Below are 19,639 nucleotides of genomic sequence, written 5' to 3'. Positions count from 1 at the left end.
AATCTCTAGGGCAAAGGGGGGCCTGCTTCATCATTCCGATGTCTTCTTCTTTCCATAGATACATTCTCAGGGCTTGATGCAGATGTGGCGGGAACTACAGAGTCATATGTGATATATGATGGAGGTAAAAGTCCTTTTCTGAAGTGCTTTGAATCCCTTTCCTTTCTGCACTGTGATCTGATAGCATAGAGCCAACACTCAGGTCTAAATACATCTGAAGAAGAAAATGTAGCTTGCTGTTCTGTTTTTAGTACTCTCAGGCTCTCAGAACAACAACCTATTTATTTATATTTATATTTATATTTATATTTATATTTATATTTATATTTATATTTATATTTATATTATACCACCGGCCTTCATCAGTAGATCTCACAACATAAAAATACCAGATAAAAAACACAAAATACGTAATAAAAAAGAATAAAAACAAACCAATGATTCCCCCTCCCACGACACATTTTAAAGTGTATTGGATGGATGTCAATCAGCCAAAGGCCTGGTTGAAGAGAGGAATGTTTTGCCTGGCGCCTAAAGGTGTATAGTGAAGACACCAGCCAAACCTCCCTGGGGAAAGCATCCAACGAATGGGGAGCTACTGCAGAAAAGGCCCGCTTTCATGTTGCCACTCTCCAGACCTCTCATGGAGGAGGCACATGAGGAAGGTCCTCAGAAGATGATCTCAGGGTCTGGGTAGGTTCATATGGAGAAAGGTGGTCCTAGAGGTCCTGAGGTCCTGAGCCATTTAAGGTTTTATAGGTCAAAACCAAGGGATGCGGGTGGCGCTGTGGGTAAAAGCCTCAGCGCCTAGGGCTTGCCGATCGAAAGGTCGGCGGTTCGAATCCCCGCGGCGGGGTGCGCTCCCGTTGTTCGGTCCTAGCACCTGCCAACCTAGCAGTTCGAAAGCACTCCTGGGTGCAAGTAGATAAATAGGGATCGCTTACTAGTGGGAAGGTAAACGGCGTTTCCGTGTGCGGCTCTGGCTCACCAGAGCAGTGATGTCACGCTGGCCACGTGACCTGGAAGTGTCTTCGGACAGCGCTGGCCCCCGGCCTCTTGAGTGAGATGGGCGCATAACCCTAGAGTCTGTCAAGACTGGCCCGTACGGGCAGGGGTACCTTTACCTTTACCTAGGTCAAAACCAGCACTTTGAATTGGTCTCAGAAACTAATTGGCAGCCAGTGCAATTGGGCCAGGATTGGAGGAATATGTTCAAATTGTCCTGCCTCGGTGAGCACCATCAGAAGTGATGGTGGCAGGTCCACTTGTGTAATGAGGAGCTTTTATTTAAAAACAAACAAACCTGAAATTGATTGATGGATTTCATGTTGAAACAAGGATCTGCTCTGATGTAGAAAGGACTGGGCTTATTCCAGCAGCCAAAGGAATGCATGACTGAGGGTTACTGAAGTCTATCTGCATCCATGGCTTCACTCTTCTGTAACCTTGTCTACAAGTGCTTTTCTTTCGACCCATTTCACTTCATATATTAGAACTTGGCCAAAGAGGAAAGGGAGGCGGGGGACAGACTGCAAGAAAGTAAGTCTTAGGCTTGGGGGTAGCAGGTGGGTAGTTTAATTAGCTAGCTAATTCATTGAATTTCTGAATTGCTACCCACAACAGACAGTCCTGAAGCGATTTACAAGAATTGCTGTCAACATTTGACCTACATCTTCTTTCTGCATAAGGGGGAAAGATCCAGGTTGTTGTTTTTTTAAATAAAAAATCTGATCTTATGATTTATCTGTTTCTCAGTTTAGCCTTATTTACCAAATCCTAGTTCTTTCAGAGTTTTTGTAGTAGGTATTCAGTTAAATATTGCCAAATAGAGGGCATGCATCACCCAAGGGAAGTGTGAAAAAAGGCACACATTCGCGTAAAGTGTGCATATACTAACATTTAGAAGTACTATAATATAAATAAAAGTACAGTACATCTCACCACAAGACTATGGCCATGTGTACTTGCTCAGTGTGTTGTCCACATGCTAAATGTGGATGGGCAACTTCAAGGCTCCTTTTCTCCCTTCAACCGGGCAGGCCTCATGCAGAGGATGTCTTCAAATAGAGGACAGCCCTCCGTAAAGTAGGGCACATGGTCACCCTGTTTCAGAATAGTCTCCTTGGGCATGACCCAATTTTATTTATTTCATTGCAACATATGTACACTGCCTTCCTCCCCACAAACAACATTTGAAGTAACTAACAACAAGTGCTTAAGACAAGCCATTCAAACGAGCTCAAAGGGAAAAGTGGATTAAGAGATGCAAAACAAAGCAGCAGGAAAGTAATGTTGCCAATAAAGCAAGTCACCACAAATTAAAACAGTCCCAGCTGCCCAGCTGCCAAACCTAAGCAGACACAAGCAGAACGAGAAAGGAAATGCCAAAAGCCCAGGTACACAGGACAGCCTTTGTTTGGCATCTAAAGGAAAATAGAGAGGGGACCAGGGTAGAGAGGCAGCAGAAACTTGATTCAGTTTACATTTGCGGAACCAGTCACAGTGCCATCCTCCCATCGCCGATAACTAGATAACTAGACTCAGGCAAACACTGCGCTGCAGAAGCCATGCACGGCTAACCTTTTATGTGTTACTATCCGTCTTGGCATGGCAGTGGGCAGTAGCTGGCTGGCCAGCAAGGAATTCCCTCACAACCTGGGTCCTGATTGGCCCGTTTGAACCTGGCTTACTGTGCAGGAAGTCACGCCCCCATAACTGTGCTGGCACGGGGGCAGTGGAGGGAAATCTCCACCAGCCAGTGAGCATGTGCCTTCCAGCTTCTGGGAAGGACGCAGAGAGCGAGGGTCTGCAATTGACACCCACCAGGAAAGCGGTGAGCGCCTATTACAGGAGAACTTACCTGATTTGCACTTTCAGAAACAATATGCGAACTGAAACACAGCTAGCCTTCACAGTTGGCTCTTCTCCAAATTTTGCAGCACAGTTCTCCAGCCAAGTGTGCGTAAAAGTCCACATATTAGTGTAGAAAAGATTAACATGCATTATATTAGGGGAAATGCTTTGCAAAAATGATCCCATAATACAAACATGTATGTTGGGGAAAATTCACTGAGGAATTTTCATAAGGATGTTCCTTTGATGCTCCTCATCCTCTTTCTTATCTAGATTATGAGCTTTTTGAAACCACTTTGGCGCCCACAACCACCACAACCACTGCCGCGACCACCACCACAGAAGCATTGCCCGAGTTCAGTATGGTGGGCTCGGATCCTCTGTTAGAATATGACGCTGCTGGAAAGAGGCGTTTCACTGGTAAGCAATCAGTACGATTCAAGGAATCACGTGTTATCGTGTTACTACTGTATCCTGTATGTTGTCACTAAGCAATGTGTTTTAGGAGGGAAGTGGCTATGAGTTATTTATTGCTTAGGATCTAGTGGCTAAATTATGGAAGCAGTCCCCCTTCTCAAAAGATAAACAAACCCTCAGTTAAAGAACCGTTGAGGGGGGAAAGACACATTATGTTCACAAGCAGACTGACACATGGTAAAAGATTTTGATGACGATTAACCTTTCTTTATAAGGCTGTTGTTCTCACCCCTTGATCATTTGGTCAGTATACCAAATTCTAACACTACTTGGAAGAGAAATCAGCTGAAGAAATGCTGTCTTTAAGAAGAAGGAAACACATAGGACTACATGGAACTGGCGGAAATGACAGCAGAATCCGAGACCAGGGAGAAGAGTCGGTGGAAGAAGACTGGAAAAAGTTTAAAGATTATTTACAGAAATACTGCAAAATTAATGAATGTTAAAAGAATGGTGGAATGAAGTTATATGGCTTTAGCAGAAATGTTATAAGGATTTAAGTATAAATAGATTAATAGAATATTATAGGTAAAATAAGGTTAGAATGTGTTAAGATAATTATAGGACAGAAAACAGAGAAAGATGGAAAGGAATTGCTGAAATAATTGATAGAAGTGGAATACAAAAAGGGAGGTGCAAGGAGGTCGGTGAAATAAGTGAATGAAAGACAAGATATTGAAACTGTTTAAGTGTTTTAAACTGTTTTTGTTTGGTTTTGTTAGTTTAATGTGTTAGTGTTATGTAGTGTTTTTGTACTGTATTGTACTGTTCCTTTTTTGTTTGTTTTTGTTTTTGCTTTGTTTTGTAGTGTATAAACTGTTCAAAAAGTAATATTATTTTTTTAAAAAAGAAGAAGAAGAAGGAAACACATAATGCAGAAGAATGGTCCAAATAGGGACACTTAAGTTAGAAATAGTGAGTGTGTGCATGTTCCCACATTCTGATAGGGAAATATTTTCCTAAAATCAATAATCACGCCAGATGCAAATGCAGAAACTATTGACTTATAGGAAAAGAGATGGTCTATGCAGAAAGAAAGGTATGAATGATTCTCAGTCCTTCACCAGGCAAGTCATTTTCCCTCTTTTGAAACTGATTCAGCTTCATCTGGACTTAAATAGGTTTTATTGCTACACTTCTGCTCCAAAGTCAACCTTCCTGGAAGGGAGAAGCTAGAAAGTAATGAACTGAGTTTCATTAGATTTTCTTAACAGAAAGCAAACCATACTCATAAGAGAGAACAAACATCGAGTCAGAGATATTAAGATATTAAGACACTCTGCGTCTTGGTGTAATTGCAAACATCTGATCCCCTGTTGTTTGAAATGATGTGTATTTGTTTCATTAAAGTTTGCTACATAATGTGGAATAAAGCACTCCTTTGAATTTCTAGTTTAGGCCTATAAGGAAAAGCTTTTTTTAAGGTGGGGGAGGAGAGACAAATCTTAAGATTTTGCAACAGTGGTCAGGACAAATCTTATCTCTGGGTTAAAAGTCCCATTGTACAAAAAGAAAAGCAGCTGAAGAATCAAAGAAGGAAGTAAACATTGGGGTGACAATAAAATTTCCCAACAGGGGTAACAGTTACAGATTCCTCAGAGTTCTCAATTGGGAGAAGGCATTGCTTTATTTTTATTTCATAAAATTTGTATAAATTTGTATACTTTTTGTAAAAACAAAAAGTATTTTACACAAAGCTCAATGTGCTTTTTTATGGGCAGGTGCTTGCAAAGTATGCACTTTCTCTCCTTTCCTCCTCACCCACTTCGGAAATAGCCAATGGAGGCCTCTGTGTCCTTGAAGGCCCAACTGGGCATTCTGCTTTGGGCTATCAATCTGTTTCTATTGTAAATTTTGGCAATTCACAACTGAATTGAGCAGCAGTGAGGCTTGCTTCTAGTGTGCTGTACACAGAAATGGAAATGTTCACAGAAATGTTATGGATAGGCTTTGAAGTGTTGCTCCTCCTCAAACTGACGACAGACATTCTGCAGCCCCTGATTCTTCCCAACAGTGGTGATTGATGAGGGCTCTGCAGGGACAATGATGTAAAATGTCCACCCCAGAGTCCTTAGATGTCACTTGGCAGAGTTAGTGACCTAATTAGTATTTATATATATATAGAGAGAGAGAGAGAGAGAGAGAGAAAGAGTCATAAAATGGTTTTATACCAATCAAGACTTTGACTAGCTGTTCAGCTAATCTCTTTTGAGCAGTTGACTGGCCTCCCTCTCCTCTCCTGGGCAGGGTTTCTCAGTCATTTGGGAATAGAGAGCCCTTGGAGTGTCTAAAGATAAATACATGACACATTCTGGAAAATAGCTCCCTGGAGGGCATGAAATCTAACAAGATAAACTAAGAACATTGCTCTTATATAAACATTTCAAGGCATTTATGGGGAGAAAGAGGAAAAAATTACCCATCTAGCAAAATCTGTAAACTGTCGCTGAATAAACATTTCCAGTGACTACAGTAAAACATCTTTCAACTTGAAGATGACCTTTGAGGGAATAAATGTGCCTATTAATTCCTGAGCAACGTTGGAGTGAGCATCATGTTGTTATAAAATAGAAATACAATTTATAGATTGTATGCCAAATGTTCATTCACATGTGTGTCGTGTTTTTTTTTTTGGGGGGGAAGACATTAATAGGCTTTGAGGGGGGCCAATATGGTTCTCCTCCATACCAATTTGTATTCCTTTTCTCTCTCTCTTTCTTTCTTTTTAGTGTGGCTAATGTCTGTTTGCTACCACTGTTTCCCCTGACTAATGCATTTTCAGTGCCATTTTATGTCCTCCTTTCCTTGAAATGATCCCAACCAATCAGTAAGTGCAGCAGACGAATGCAGACGAAGCTGAGGCAGAGCGAAGTCAGTGCACCCTACAAAAGTCACTTGGCTGAGCCAAATGATACAGGAACAGGTTGCTTATCCTCTAAGTTAGCAGGCCACTTTAGAAGGTGCAGAGTCTCACCCCCACTACTATTCCCCAAAGAATACTTCCCAAATGATCACGCTCATTTCATACAGCCTCTTGCTTCTAGGTTGGCAACTGCCGGGGGAGCAAATAGAGTCCCTAAAGCGGCCAGAATTATCCCAGGGGCCACCAGTTGCTGATCCTTTGAATAAAGCATTAGTCCAGCATCCCGCATTGCTGCTGAGTGTCAGAAACAAACTCTAATACACACCAGTGCCTTGTTGCTCTCCATCTATTGCCATCAGAATGTGGCTTAGTCACAATGAATATTTGCCATGCTGCTGGTTTCCTCAGCACTAGGTTTATGTGCCTTCTCATACCGCTCTAGGAGCTTTCCAGATGGCATCACTCTGTATCCTTGAAAATTTTAGCAAATGGTAGGAAAATACACAAATTCTAAATCCAGGAAATGAATGTCTAATTTACACTGTCTAAAAAACAAATGTATACTTTATCTGGTTTGCAGTTTCAATACACTGGAAAAAATTCTTTTGAACGTCAGGAATTCTTTTTTAATAATCCATGTGTCTGTACAGACTTTTGGAGTGAATATTCTCTTTCTCTGTCTCTTCCAGCTCCTTATGTGACTTATCTAAACAAAGACCCAGCAGCTCCTTGCTCTTTGACAGAGGCACTAGAACACTTCCAAGTGGAGAGCCTGGCTGAGCTCATACCCAGTGACCTAAAAGGCATAGAGATGCGTCCTCAGAATGCCCCTCACAATATCACCATAGTAGCGGTGGAAGGCTGCCATTCCTTTGTGATTGTCGACTGGGCTAAGCCTACTCAGGGGGATCTGGTCACAGGTACAGTTACTCCATTTCTTGGCCATTAATATTGGACTGGGAACTGATGGTTGTTTTGTCTTGCACTGCCCACCCAGAGCAAAGTCATTTTGCCCAGTGTAAAAGGCAGTAGTGGTAGATGAGGCAACTCTGAGCACCAGTTCTGGATTCTGATCAGGTGCAAGGTACAGGGAGCTCAACACAGTGTGGGTTTGAAGCAGTATTTGGAATTAAACATGTTTCTAGCTGTTAACTACAGTTAACAGTTGAATGAAACAGCAACAGATGCTCTGTTTCAGTTTCGGATTTGTCTAGTGGCTGCAAAAAGAAATTGCAGACTACAAAACCTTTCCATAACACCAACGTTATATTATTTGGTGTTTTAAAACTTGCTAACATATTAATGACCACATGCCAATGTCTCTGAAAATAGATTGATCTAGTTTAAGATTAGGTTAGTGGGTTGGTGATTTCCAGCTTTGTGAAAGCTCAAGAAAAGACTACCAGGTGCATTGGCTCAGAGCCAGCCGAAGAGAAAATAACATATCACAAATGCAATGTGGAATGTAAACAACTAATCCCAATGAAGTGAAGAAAGAGCGTATTGTAAGCTGTGAAGGTTGCTGCTGGACATGGACAGGTGGAGCACCTACAAGGTAATTCTGATAACCTGTGTGAAGGTGTGTCTGCTTGGGAGTTGCCAGTAGGCTTAGCTTTCTGCTTCAGTGCAGAAGTAGAAGAAGTGTCAAAGAGTGTACTGTTGAAAGAAGTTAGGATGGGGTGTGAATTTTCCTGTGCTGACATCACTCCTCTCCTACAAAGAGTTGAAAGAAAGAAAGAAAGAAAAAGAAAGAAACTGCCAGAAGTTAAAGGAGAGGCTAAAAAACGCCCTCTCCTTTCTTTTCACACCTTTTTCACCTCCCTGCCCCAATTCTGTAACTGAAAGTTCTTTTCAAATAAAATTTTGGCTGAGTGATATTTTTCAAATAGTTGAAAAAAGAAGGAAAGTCTTGATGGGCCTTTCTTGGCTTCAGAGGAACTGTCTCCCCTAACAGGATCTTTTTACCCCTTGGGGATGGAGACAAAGGGCAGGTAGGGGAGTAAATAAGTGTTCAAATGGATGATGGACATATTCTCCCCTTTCCTTGGCAGGATATTTAGTTTACAGTGCATCTTACGACGACTTCATCAGGAACAAGTGGTCAACTAAGACTGCAGGAAGCACTAATTTGCCCATTGAAAACCTGAAGCCGAATACAAGGTACTGATATGTTTTCGGAATGTAGTTTGAAATTGTTTGTGGCCTAATGATAAAATAGGTGCGTACCGTACTTTTCCGTGTGTAAGACTATGTTTTTTACTGTAAAATAATGTTAAAAATATGGGCTCGTCTTATACACGGATAGTATCTTTCCCCCATTTCGGAGTCCCCCAAAATAGGGGGCTTGTTATACATGGGGGTGCCTTATAGATGGAAAAATACGGTATGTTAGTGTTAGGAATGGAAAATAATTTCACGAAAATAGAGTTCAGAAGTCACCAAGCCACTGAAAAACCATCCTTGTCACCCTCAAATTTCACCTTGGCTTGTAATGGCTCAGCACCAACTCTCTCATCTGCCAGTTCCCCTCCTCCCCTTTCCTTTCATAATGTACGAAATTGTTAGAGATATATGCATGTGGGGTGGAGGGGAAGCAGTCTATGCTAAAGCTGAAGGCTGCTCACAAACCGTTGCAGAATTTCTTCCAATGAGAACTCTGGAAACATATTTTAAATTCCTTCTAATTCATTTACCGGGAGGTGGGGTGGATTCTATGATCTCCAGAGTTCCTGTTGAGTGTGGAGGGTCCAAGCATGCTCAGAAACCTTCATTGCTGAGAGCAGAAAAGTTAAGGAGGGCCTCTCGGCTGCTCTTTTTCCATACTTTCCCAGACTTACAGGTTGGGTAGGAGGAAGAAAGAAAACTGGCAGATGAGAGGCCTACTAATGCTACAAAGCTGGAGAGACTTTCAGCTGCCTTGCTGTCAATTGTGTGTGTGTGTGGCTTTTTCTAGCCGCCATAACCAATTTCTCCATATGCGTTTCCCTAGATGCTAAGATCATCAGAGGCAGTCCTGCTTTGGGTGCTGTTGTCATTTGAGAAGAAGCACCTTGCCTCTTGTAATACCTACCTTACAGTATGCCTTTCCTTGAGAGGTCCATTTTTTTTGAATCCTTTAGGTGGTTAAAATGATTTTTAAAAACCTTTGAAGTATCTGGTGGCTGGTACTGAGTTTAATTGGTAACTCAACTACCCAAATCATTTGGTTTTTTTATCAATCTCTCAGTATAGCTGGGGCAGAATTATTGTGTTCAGTCTTGAAATTGTATTGGAATTGTCCTCCTTTTGGCACTTCTGAATTATAGCAATAACACACCCATACTGGGAGGAGATACAAGCAAAGATCTTGGCAGAGCAACTCCCACTTCATTAATCTGTTCAAACAAAAGCAGTGACACCCAATATAGGGAAATGGGGCTTTATATGATAGTCCACTGGGTTTATTAAAGTCTCCATTAAAGTGAGTGTATCATCACTTCAGTCAGAGATTACTGATGTCAAGCTGTTCCTTACGAACCAAGTGGCTTTTAATAGAGAAGCATGGGTATAGGAATACATAGGGGTGGGATGATTATTTTTCTTTGGCACAGAAACGTGTGCACCACCAGCCAATATCATTTGTGTTTTCTCTGAACCCCACAGGCTGAAATAAATACATATCATAAAAATAGCTCCTCAACCACTGGCAATATTTCTGTAATTGGGCAAACACGAACTGGAAGATGGAGCTTGACTAAAACCATGTGTTCATGATTATGTCCATATTGTGAGGGGACTCTGATTTGGGGAAAGCAAGTTACCAAGGCCGGTTGTAGCTCTGAATAAGAGGCATTTAGGACTGGGCATATGTATACCTCTCCAAAGTGGATTTCCAAGCTATCATTTAGGTGAAAGTAAAGCTAAGAAAACTAGGATAGATATATTTCAATGCATTCAAATGCTGATGATTTAGTGAAATATATGCTAAAAGGAATACAACAACAACAATAGGTAGATGCATGGATTTCCATTGCTTTAATGTAAAATTTAAATGCTTATTATTGTCCTGCATTTGTAAATCCTAATCTGTTTGCAAGACCTTATATCTGAGGAACTGAACAATTCTGCAAGTCTTGCAAAGCCATTTGCACAGGACTCTGCAGGTGCCTGCACATCGCTTTTGGCTGAGCCATATATTCACCTGCTCCACACCTGGGAACATATATCACATCATGGGGAGATGTAGGGGGCATAGTTAGGCTCTTGGGCTGGAGGTTCCTCACCTCTGAAACATAGGCGTGATCCTGTATTGTGAGCAAGACAACTACATCATTCAGTCTTCCAGTTGATGATAGGGAAGGGATGAGCACTTTCTTGGAATTTAACAGGGTAACTGTCATATTGGCAGCTGTTTCTGTAACAGCATCCGGGCTATGGAGCACCTTCCCCATATATATTTACTGGGCACCAAATTTAATATATTTTAGGCACCAAGTGAAAGCTGTTTCATTTAGTTGAGCTTTGGGTGGGACTTAACAGTGGATAGTTCTTTAATTATACCATTTATTCTGGTGGTTTCTGTTTGAGGTGGGTTATGATTATTTTCTGTTTCATATTTGTATTTGGTTTGAAATATTGGGAATGTTATGTCTGAATGGAATATCAGTTGAACTCCTATATTAAGCTCACCAGGGAATGAACTTAATGGAAGTGAACTTCTGAGTAGACATGTATAGGATTATGCTGTTAGATCTTTTTTACCTAAGCTACCTTGACTACCATTTGATAGCAAGGTGAGATAGAAGCAAAGAATCATAAAGTTGGAAGGGACCCAAGGGTCATCTAGTCCAACCCCCTGCAATGCAGAAATCTTTTTTTAAGAAAAGAAATCAAGGCCATATATCCAACTATATAAATCAGCATGATTTCACAGTGGTACCTCGGGTTACATACGCTTCAGGTTAAAGACGCTTCAGCTTACTCCACTAACCCAGAAATATTGCCTCGGGATAAGAACTTTGCTTCAGGATGAGAACAGAAATCATGCAGTGACAGCACAGTGGCAGCAAGGGGCCCCATTAGCTAAAGTGGTGCTTCAGTATAAGAACAGTTTCAGGTTAAGAACGGACCTCCGGAACGAATTCAGTTGTTAACCCGAGGTACCACTGTAGTATGTTTAGTACCTGATTCAACTCTCACCAACTAAAATTAAGGGCTCCTTTTGTGCCCAGTTCCTAGTTTCTCTCTGGTGCTATGAAATCACTTTTTAAAATGTGTTTTTAGAAACAGTAATTAAGCTGAGTGATGTTTTTAACATCTTGACTCTGGAGGGAGCCATGGTAGAACATTGCTGTTTGGAATAAATTCAAGCAGTTGCAGTTAAATTAAGCACTTGTTTTACACAGTTGTGTGGTGATGTATTTTCATAGGAGAATTAATTATATTACCACTTGCGTGTTCACATTCAAACACAACATTGCCTTGCCTTTCCAGCATTCTGGTCTATGACAGAAAGCTTCGAAGGGAAGATTTGTGATGGTGTCTTCTCTGACTTTCCCGGAAAATAATTCATTTCCAGTTGTTGGAATTGGAAAGTGTATACAAATAGAATGCGATTTGCCAAATATGACCGTAAATCATTCAGCATTTCATTGGCTGCTTAAATTAACCCACAGCTCTAAGCCACAATATCTACATTGATTCTGGTGGCTTTTTTGTCCAGCCTCTGCATCAGAAGAGCCCTTGGGGCGCAAACAAATCAGGATGAATTCCCATTTTCCTATAAGGACCCCTGGGGTAAAATAGTGCACATGTCTATCGTCACACATGGAAATGTGCAAAACTTTTGATTACAGGAGTGTATGAAATGGTGCATGTGTGAAATGGTTGTCAGGGTGGAACTGGATGCTATGAGACCTGCCACCACACTGTGTGTCTCTCCCTTCCATCCAAATTACTTAAAACATTAGCAGAAGGTGCCATGAGTCGTCAGCACATTGTGCATTGCTTGTTCTCCCACCAACAGCCAATGAAGCAGAGTGGAGCAGCTTGCGGGGCAATGATGTTACCTGCGCCACACATTGCATCAAGCTTGATGGTAAAAGGGGAAGAGGTACAGCAGTAGCAGTCAGCTCTGTGTCTCTTGTGACGCCTAGTTCCTCCTTCAAGCAATGATTTCAAAGCAGCAATATAAATAAGTGCATGGCTGAGTGCCTAGAAAGCAGCATGGGATTGCTATTTGTTTGCCATTTCAAAAAAAGAAAGAAAGTCCATTGGCAGTTCAGACTCCTGTTTTGTTGTGGGCAAGTCATAGGACTTGGATGTTAAGAGCTCCTGGCAAGCCTGAAGACTTCTAGCGTACGAGCCACTTGGAGCTCTCTTCTAGGATTTAAGCAGACCCAAGTGTTTGCATAATCACACCACTTAATTTTGTGCTCTCATGCATGGAAATTAAGCAGCTGTGCAGCTGCCAAGCGGCTTTCTCATCAACTCAGTCTCTGGTCTCACCAAGCTCTGTGGCCCATCTTCACATCCATTTAGAACACCATGAGGAAGTATTTGTGGCCCTTAGTGATTCCCATTCGGCATGGCTAAACTGCTCAGTCAAATAAACCTCACTCGGCTTTTTTGTAAATTTAATTTGGGGGCACTCTTTTCTCCCCTTAAAAAATATTGTGTCCATTCTTAGGAATGTAGGAAGCTGCTGGGTATTGTCCTCACTCGGAAGCAGCGGCTCTCCAGGGTTTCAAATTTTCCTTATCCCCACCTGGAACTCCCAAGGATTGACTTTCCACATGCAAGGCAGACACTTTGCCTCTGAGTTATCATATCAGAATCAACTGAAATATACTCAGAGTCGAGAGTGGATTTCATGCTCTTTATTCAGCTCATAGTGATGAGGAGGAATGAAAGTTCCCCCAAAATATCTGCTTTATATACATTATTTACACAATGGGCTGCACGTGATTGGCTAATTCCGGGATTCTGTTATAGGCCAATCAGATTGTAGATTCACTTCTACCTGGAGCTGGATTGGGTGGCTCCTGTGGACCAATCATACTGCTGCATTGCTCTAGGACCAATCAGACTGCTGCATTCTGAATCCTATTGTTCTAGGACCAATCAGACTGCTGCATTCTGAATCCTATTGTTCTAGGACCAATCAGACTGCTGCATTTTGGATCCTATTCAACTCAGTACATAACATCAACCATCTTGGCTCTGTCTTGTACCAGAGCCTGAGATTCTTGCAGTAAATATGTTATAATTTAGACCAGGAGCAGGCAACCTGTGGCCTTCCAGATGTGGCTGAACTCCCATCAACTTTAGCTGTTGGCCATGCTTTCCGGAGCTGATAGGAAGTGTGGCTCTGCAGCAACTGTGTGGCGACATCATCCCCACCCCTGGCATAGACATTCATCATGGTGGACAATCATTCGGCAATAGCTGCTGCTAGAGAGAGGCTGTCTGCAGTGGTGCTGGGTGGACAGGCAGTCGCACCTGCTCCTTCCACTCTGAGCAAAAAGTATCCTCCTAGGTCACTTCAACAGCTCTTGCTCCTTGGTAGCTTTTGAATTCAAAGTGCACAGAGCCATATCGCCATCCCTCATCACTTCCCCAGATTTGGGGAGCATGAAAGGTGGCGCTGGAGGCCTTGGGCAACTTTTCCTCTCTTGCCATATACTACTTCAAAGGGATATGGTGGAGATAACATGAGATAATCCCCTATATAACACTCTGAGTTCCTTGGGGGCAAGGCAGCCTACGAATCTGATAGACAGAGAAATGAAATGTGGTGGGCTCCCATCCCAACGTTAAGGGGATATAGCTGGTTGCTTTGAATCCTAGCTTGCACTCCTTGAGCTGCGGAAAGCCCATTCAGCCGCAGAAAAGAATGAGGGCCTATGTTTAAACCGCTGGTGAATGTTTCCACATTGCAATGGACTGTGTCAGGGAAACAAAGGGGAAGAAAAGAAAACATAGCTCTCCTCCGTTCCAAGCTTTTATGTGGTTTTCGTCTGCCACAGCTAGGATTACATGGAGAAGAAAGTTATGAGGGGGTTGTTTTTATTTTCCCTGCAGGCATCACACGGCCCTTAATTACATTCAGATCAGTTTGCAGACAAGTGGAAAAAATAATTAAACATTGGTCATGAGAAAAGGAGATAGAAAGACTTGTGGCATAAAGATCTATAACTCTGTTGATGTTTGCTGTGTGCCAGATAGGGACAGGGGAATAATTCAGATGACACCATCTACTAAAAAACAAACAAACAAACCTTTAAGCAATCCCTTCTTCTTTGTGAGAACATAAGAAGAATCCTGCTTGATCAGTACAAAGCTGTCATCCTGTTCTCGCAGTGGCCACCCAGATGCCTATGGGAAGTTAGCAAGCAGGACACGGGTGCAAGAGCACTCTCCCCCTCTTGATCCCTAGCGACAGGTATTCAAAGCCATGCTGCTTCTGACACTGGAAATCCTATCTGTCCTTGATGAATAGCCAATGATAGCCTTGTCCTCTATGAATTTGTCTACCCTCTTTTCAAGCCTTGGTGGACCCAACTGAATACATGCCTCCATTGTGAGAAATGCCCATTTCTTCCTACTCTTGGCTTCCGGTTCTTTAACTAGTTACCAGTCAATAAGAAGATGTCTCCTCTTCCCAATAGTTTTGCTCATGAGGGAGTCTATCAAAAGCTTTTTAAAAGTCCAAGTAAACAGTGTCTACACGCACACCCAAACCACATGCCTGATGACACTTTTTGAATTGCTGCTGCTGCTGTGAGTGAAACTTGATTCTAGTATATTGGCCTTCAACTTGGCTTCATCTGAAGTGGTTCTCACCAGGTTAGAAATACATAATGAAAAAAATGGAGTGGGTCCCAGGATACTGTACATGTTAGAGCTAAAGCTGGGTTTCAGGTCTGAAAAGGTTGAAGGCTACTGATCCTTTGCAGGTAGGTCAGAGTTTGATGATGATGAAGAAAATGAATAGCTTGTTTTTCATTATTTTACAATACCCATAGGCATATGTAATTAATTAATACAGTGGAACCTCAGTTTTAGAACGTAATCTGTTCCAGAAGACTGTACAACTTCCAAAACGTTCAAAAACCGAGGATCAATGGGCGGTTGGCAAAATCCATTGAAAAAAATGGAGAAACGCGCCTCGGAAGCCATTTGACTTCTGAGGTGCGTTTGAAAACGGAAGCAATTACTTCCGGGTTTTTGGCATTTGGGTTCCAAATTGTTCGGCTTCTGAGACACTCGAAAACCGAGGTTCCACTGTACAGCAATATTTTTAAAAATCAAATAACCAGAACTATGCACTGAGTGGAATTCAAAGTACTGGTTGGACCTGGTTACCTGAAGATTTGCCTATCTTCTCCAGGTACCCTTGCTGAGTGGAATATGGCAGGTGCTTTCTTAAGGAAGCGCATCTCTAGGAAGAATATTCCACACTTGTTGCTCCATCACCAAGAAGGATAGCATCCCTGTCACCACATGCCAGGACTATAACTCGGTGGCTATGAGGCTAATAAATAAAGGGCATAGGCATGTACAGAACATCTATGCCTTCCCAGTGAGGAAACTCTGTGTTAATACAACAGTATTCATTAGTTTTTGCATTATATGATTTCTAGTAATGGTGATGGATGATTAATAAATGTAGATTATATATTGATATTTCTTGATTTTATTTCATTTACATTTCTAAGAAGTGGGGTAGGGGTCGATGACAACTTTATATGCTCGACAAGGGGGTCAGTGAATGCAGAAGCTTGTGAAACCCTGATGTAGACGATGCTGAGCTTTTTGGGCCAATGACCTAACTCAGCATAAGTCAGCTTTCTACGTTCCTAACCTCTGGAAGGGCAAAGACACCCAGAACAGGGTTATGAAAACCCTAAAATATGGGCAGGTTCCTGAGAGGAAAGAGGAAATATACAGCAATAGGAAAGGAGCATGTCTATAAGACACACACAGCAAGGATGATCCTAGTTTGAGACCACCAAAAGTCGCCCTCCCAGGGTTTGCATAACCACTTCTAACCCCATGGATTTTCTGTCATATTTCCATTGGCACTAGAAGCAACACAATGGAACACAATGGAATTTTTGGTTATTATAGCAAGTTAGTCCTTTTCTTTGGGGATATAAGAATACGCAGGGGATTAGCTTTTCAGATAGTTGAGGGTGGCATGATAGGACCGCTATTGCATACTTCTACACACTCATTTCATAAAGAATCATATATTTTGTATTCTTACTGGGTTGTGTGTGTTTTTTGCAGCACATGCCATAAGCATTGTCTCCTCTATCATACCACCTTCAGCTCTCTGAAAAATGCCTTGTCTCCAGCCTTAGTAATAGCCTGGAGGCCTAGGACTCAGAACGGTAATTGTCTTAGGTTTTTCTAGGCAATGCAGCATTTAACCTAGTTAGAAGCTGAAAGGAATATTGCCAAGGGAAATAATCCAAGTTTTGGTGGCATTTTCCCTGCCTGAGCCAGTCAGTTAGGAAGGTCATGTGGTTTGAAGCCTTCAGGGGATGCTGTTCTTTTGGCAAGACTTGCATTTGGATAAGAAGCAAATGAAGTGGCCAAATCGATGCTGGTAATTAGAGAATGCCAGTGGGTTTTTCTTGTTGGGGTGGGAAGTGTGTGTGTGTGTGTGTGTGTCTGCAAGTGCAGGATCCAGTAAGACTTGTTTTAACAGCACCCAGTGACCTGAACTCACAGTATCCAGGTCTCGGTTGACTATGCAGCAGAAGGTGGTTCCCGTGCTGCTACTCTGACTCCTCCCTCAGTACTCTGACCTATCACCTGGAGTTGCAAATAGAGTTCCTTGATGCATGTCAGGTGATAGATTTTCCGCAGCCTCCCCCTATTGGATCAGAGGGCCATTTATCATAGCACCCCCAATGCTCTATTCATATTAAAAAACACAATATAAATTAAACAGTTCTCCAAGCAATATGTGCTTTGAGTAATTAGGGTTGGGGTTTTTTTTTACTATTGACATTTTGGTTATGGTACAATAATAAAATGAGCAGATCATCCGGCCCATGGCCTTTGTACCATTCACAGGGTTTCATACGGCTAGTAGTATATGCAATTGTAGTGACAACACAGTGGAAACTCTTGCTTCCATTGTTATTTTCTTTGAGTGTTTCCTGGTGGGTGGGGAATTCTGCATTCTGCTTAATCTTCTCTTGCCCTGTGTGAGGTGGAAGCTTTATCAGAGCGGTCAATGGTAGAAGGAACCAGTATCTGGCTTCTCCAGTGTGGTTGTTGTGGTTGGCTTTAGCTTGCACCTTTTGTGTTTCTGATTATCTGTGAATCATTCTTCTGCACTGAGCATGAGTTTACAGCTACAGCTGTAGTATTTCTCCACTTCAGGGTAACAAGTTACATGCTGTAGTGTATTTTCTGATGTTTTCTTTTTAAGCTCCTTTGCAATTTTGACAGCAGATTCAGCTCCATTGAAATTGACTGTTGTACAGGGAAGTAGTCGCATTGCGAAATTCCTAATCTTTGGTAAAATGGGGGTTTATTAAATTGATAGCTTGTGGTCCACTATTCAGAATCTCAGCCTGGACTGAGAAGTGTTTCAGTTAAACACATTGTAAATTTAGACAGGGAAAACAGGTAGAGAAAAATGGGACTCTATGTCGCCAACTGGTGGGGCAAAGTTCTATCGCATATAACCTTTTTTTTTTATTCGACCGTCAGTCAGAAAAGAAACATTTGTCAGTACACAGTTAAAAACATCAATAAAAATTTTAAAACTTAACCAACACTAAAATGGGTTAAGCAGATAGCCCTATATCAATACAGTCAATTATAGTCTTGCGACGCTTAAAAGCTAAAAAAAGAAATTTGGCCACCAAGGAAGGTATAGCTCTAGTGACATTATTTAGCAAGCGTAAAACCTGGTTTTCTCCGGGTAGGAAGCTAAATTGACGTAGAAGTGGGGCTATAAAATTTTGTCTAAGCTCTGCATAAGAAGGGCAAGTCAAGAGAATGTGTTCGGTGGACTCAACCACACCCATGGCACAATGACAGGTTCTCTGGGCGTATGGTACTCCCCTGTACCTTCCCCACAATATCGCAGAGTCAAGGACATTTAATCTAGCCGCTGTAAAAAGTCTGCGGTATTCCACATGGTGGATTTCTGCAAGGTAGGGAGCTGGTATGGTCCGATAAATCTGGTCCCCTAGGAACATCCCTGGTTTTACCTGGGCTATGTCTTCTTGCCTGGCAATGTCACTCAGTCTCCGGGAAATCACAGCTCTAGCTTGATTATACGTCATAGACTCAAAGTAAAGGTGAGACAATCTGCAGGATTGAACCTCATTAATGACCTCCTTTTCCCACGATGATTGGAAATCGTCCCTCAATATCAAGGGGGCAATACCCACTGGTATTGCCCCCTTGGTAAAGGTAAAGGTAAAGGACCTCTGACAGTTAAGTCCAGTCGTGAACGACTCTGGAGTTGCAGCACTCATCTCATTTTACTGGCCGAAGGAGCCAACGTTTGTCTGCAGACAGTTTTTCCGGGTCATGTGGCCAGCATGACTAAGCCGCTTCTGGTGAAACCAGAGCAGTGCATGGAAACGCCGTTTACCTTCCCGCCGGAGCGGTACCTATTTATCTACTTGGACTTTGACGTGCTTTCGAACTGCTAGGTGGACAGTAGCTGGGACCGAGCAACGAGAACTCACCCTGTCGCGGGGATTCGAGCTGCCGACCTTCCGATCAGCAAGCCCTAGGCTCAGTGGTTTAGACCACAGCACCACCCGCGTCCCACTCTATCGCATATACAACACATATAAATCACTTTTTCTTTACCAGTCTAGCTGAGTTCAAAGTCTGCCAAGTCTGTAAACTGACACATGCCTTTGTCTCTCTCTGGTTACCTTTAGTATCTGGTAGTCTACCCAGTTCCCCAGAACCTGGTATGAAGCAATTACTGCTACATTTTGGAAAGAAATGCATCTTGACCTTCCTTCAAGCCCAATAGTCCAGCTAGCTACAAATTCTGATCTGCACTATTGGAAATCTATAGGGTGCAGTACGATAGTTTCCTCATCATAATTGTGGACTTAGATCTAGATAAGCTACCTTACTACAATGTAAATTGTGACATTTCCTTGTATGGTGAACTGCAAGGGCCAATGCGCTTTAGATACTATGTCACGCAGCGACTATCTGTTTGACATTTCCCTAACTTCATTATAATAAATGGGTTTAGTGCCATTTTCATGGATGGTTGTGTTGTCTCTGCCCTTCTCTTTCTCTTCTTTAGGTATTACTTTAGAGTCCAAGCAAAGAATCCCTATGGTTATGGACCTATAAGCTCCTCAATCTCCTACATCACAGAATCAGGTATGGTTTCACAAATGTGAACATTTTACCTCCATGCTATGGAATTATGTTCTTGCTTTTAAAAACTTCCATTGATTT

General features: G+C 42.1%; 1 protein-coding gene across 2 annotated transcripts in view; it reads left to right on the top strand.

Moving 5' to 3' along the window:
* Window positions 1-19,639, top strand: part of FNDC1 (fibronectin type III domain containing 1) — an 89,520-nt gene that overhangs the window by 55,995 nt on the left and 13,886 nt on the right. For both annotated transcript variants that reach the window (XR_014509675.1, XM_083434017.1), the window contains exons 11-15: window positions 59-124; window positions 3,127-3,273; window positions 6,883-7,113; window positions 8,245-8,353; window positions 19,482-19,561. Coding sequence is in view for 1 of the 2 variants with exons in the window: in XM_083434017.1 (XP_083290143.1) it covers window positions 59-124; window positions 3,127-3,273; window positions 6,883-7,113; window positions 8,245-8,353; window positions 19,482-19,561 (633 nt within the window). In the remaining variant the exon portion in view is untranslated. The remainder of the gene's footprint in view (window positions 1-58; window positions 125-3,126; window positions 3,274-6,882; window positions 7,114-8,244; window positions 8,354-19,481; window positions 19,562-19,639) is intronic.

The sequence above is a fragment of the Podarcis tiliguerta genome (assembly GCF_965153285.1).
Source record: "Podarcis tiliguerta genome assembly, chromosome: 3".
NCBI classification, from domain to species: domain Eukaryota; kingdom Metazoa; phylum Chordata; class Lepidosauria; order Squamata; family Lacertidae; genus Podarcis; species Podarcis tiliguerta.
Note: the sequence above shows the minus strand (reverse complement) of the source record. Positions and strands in the feature narration are given on the sequence as shown.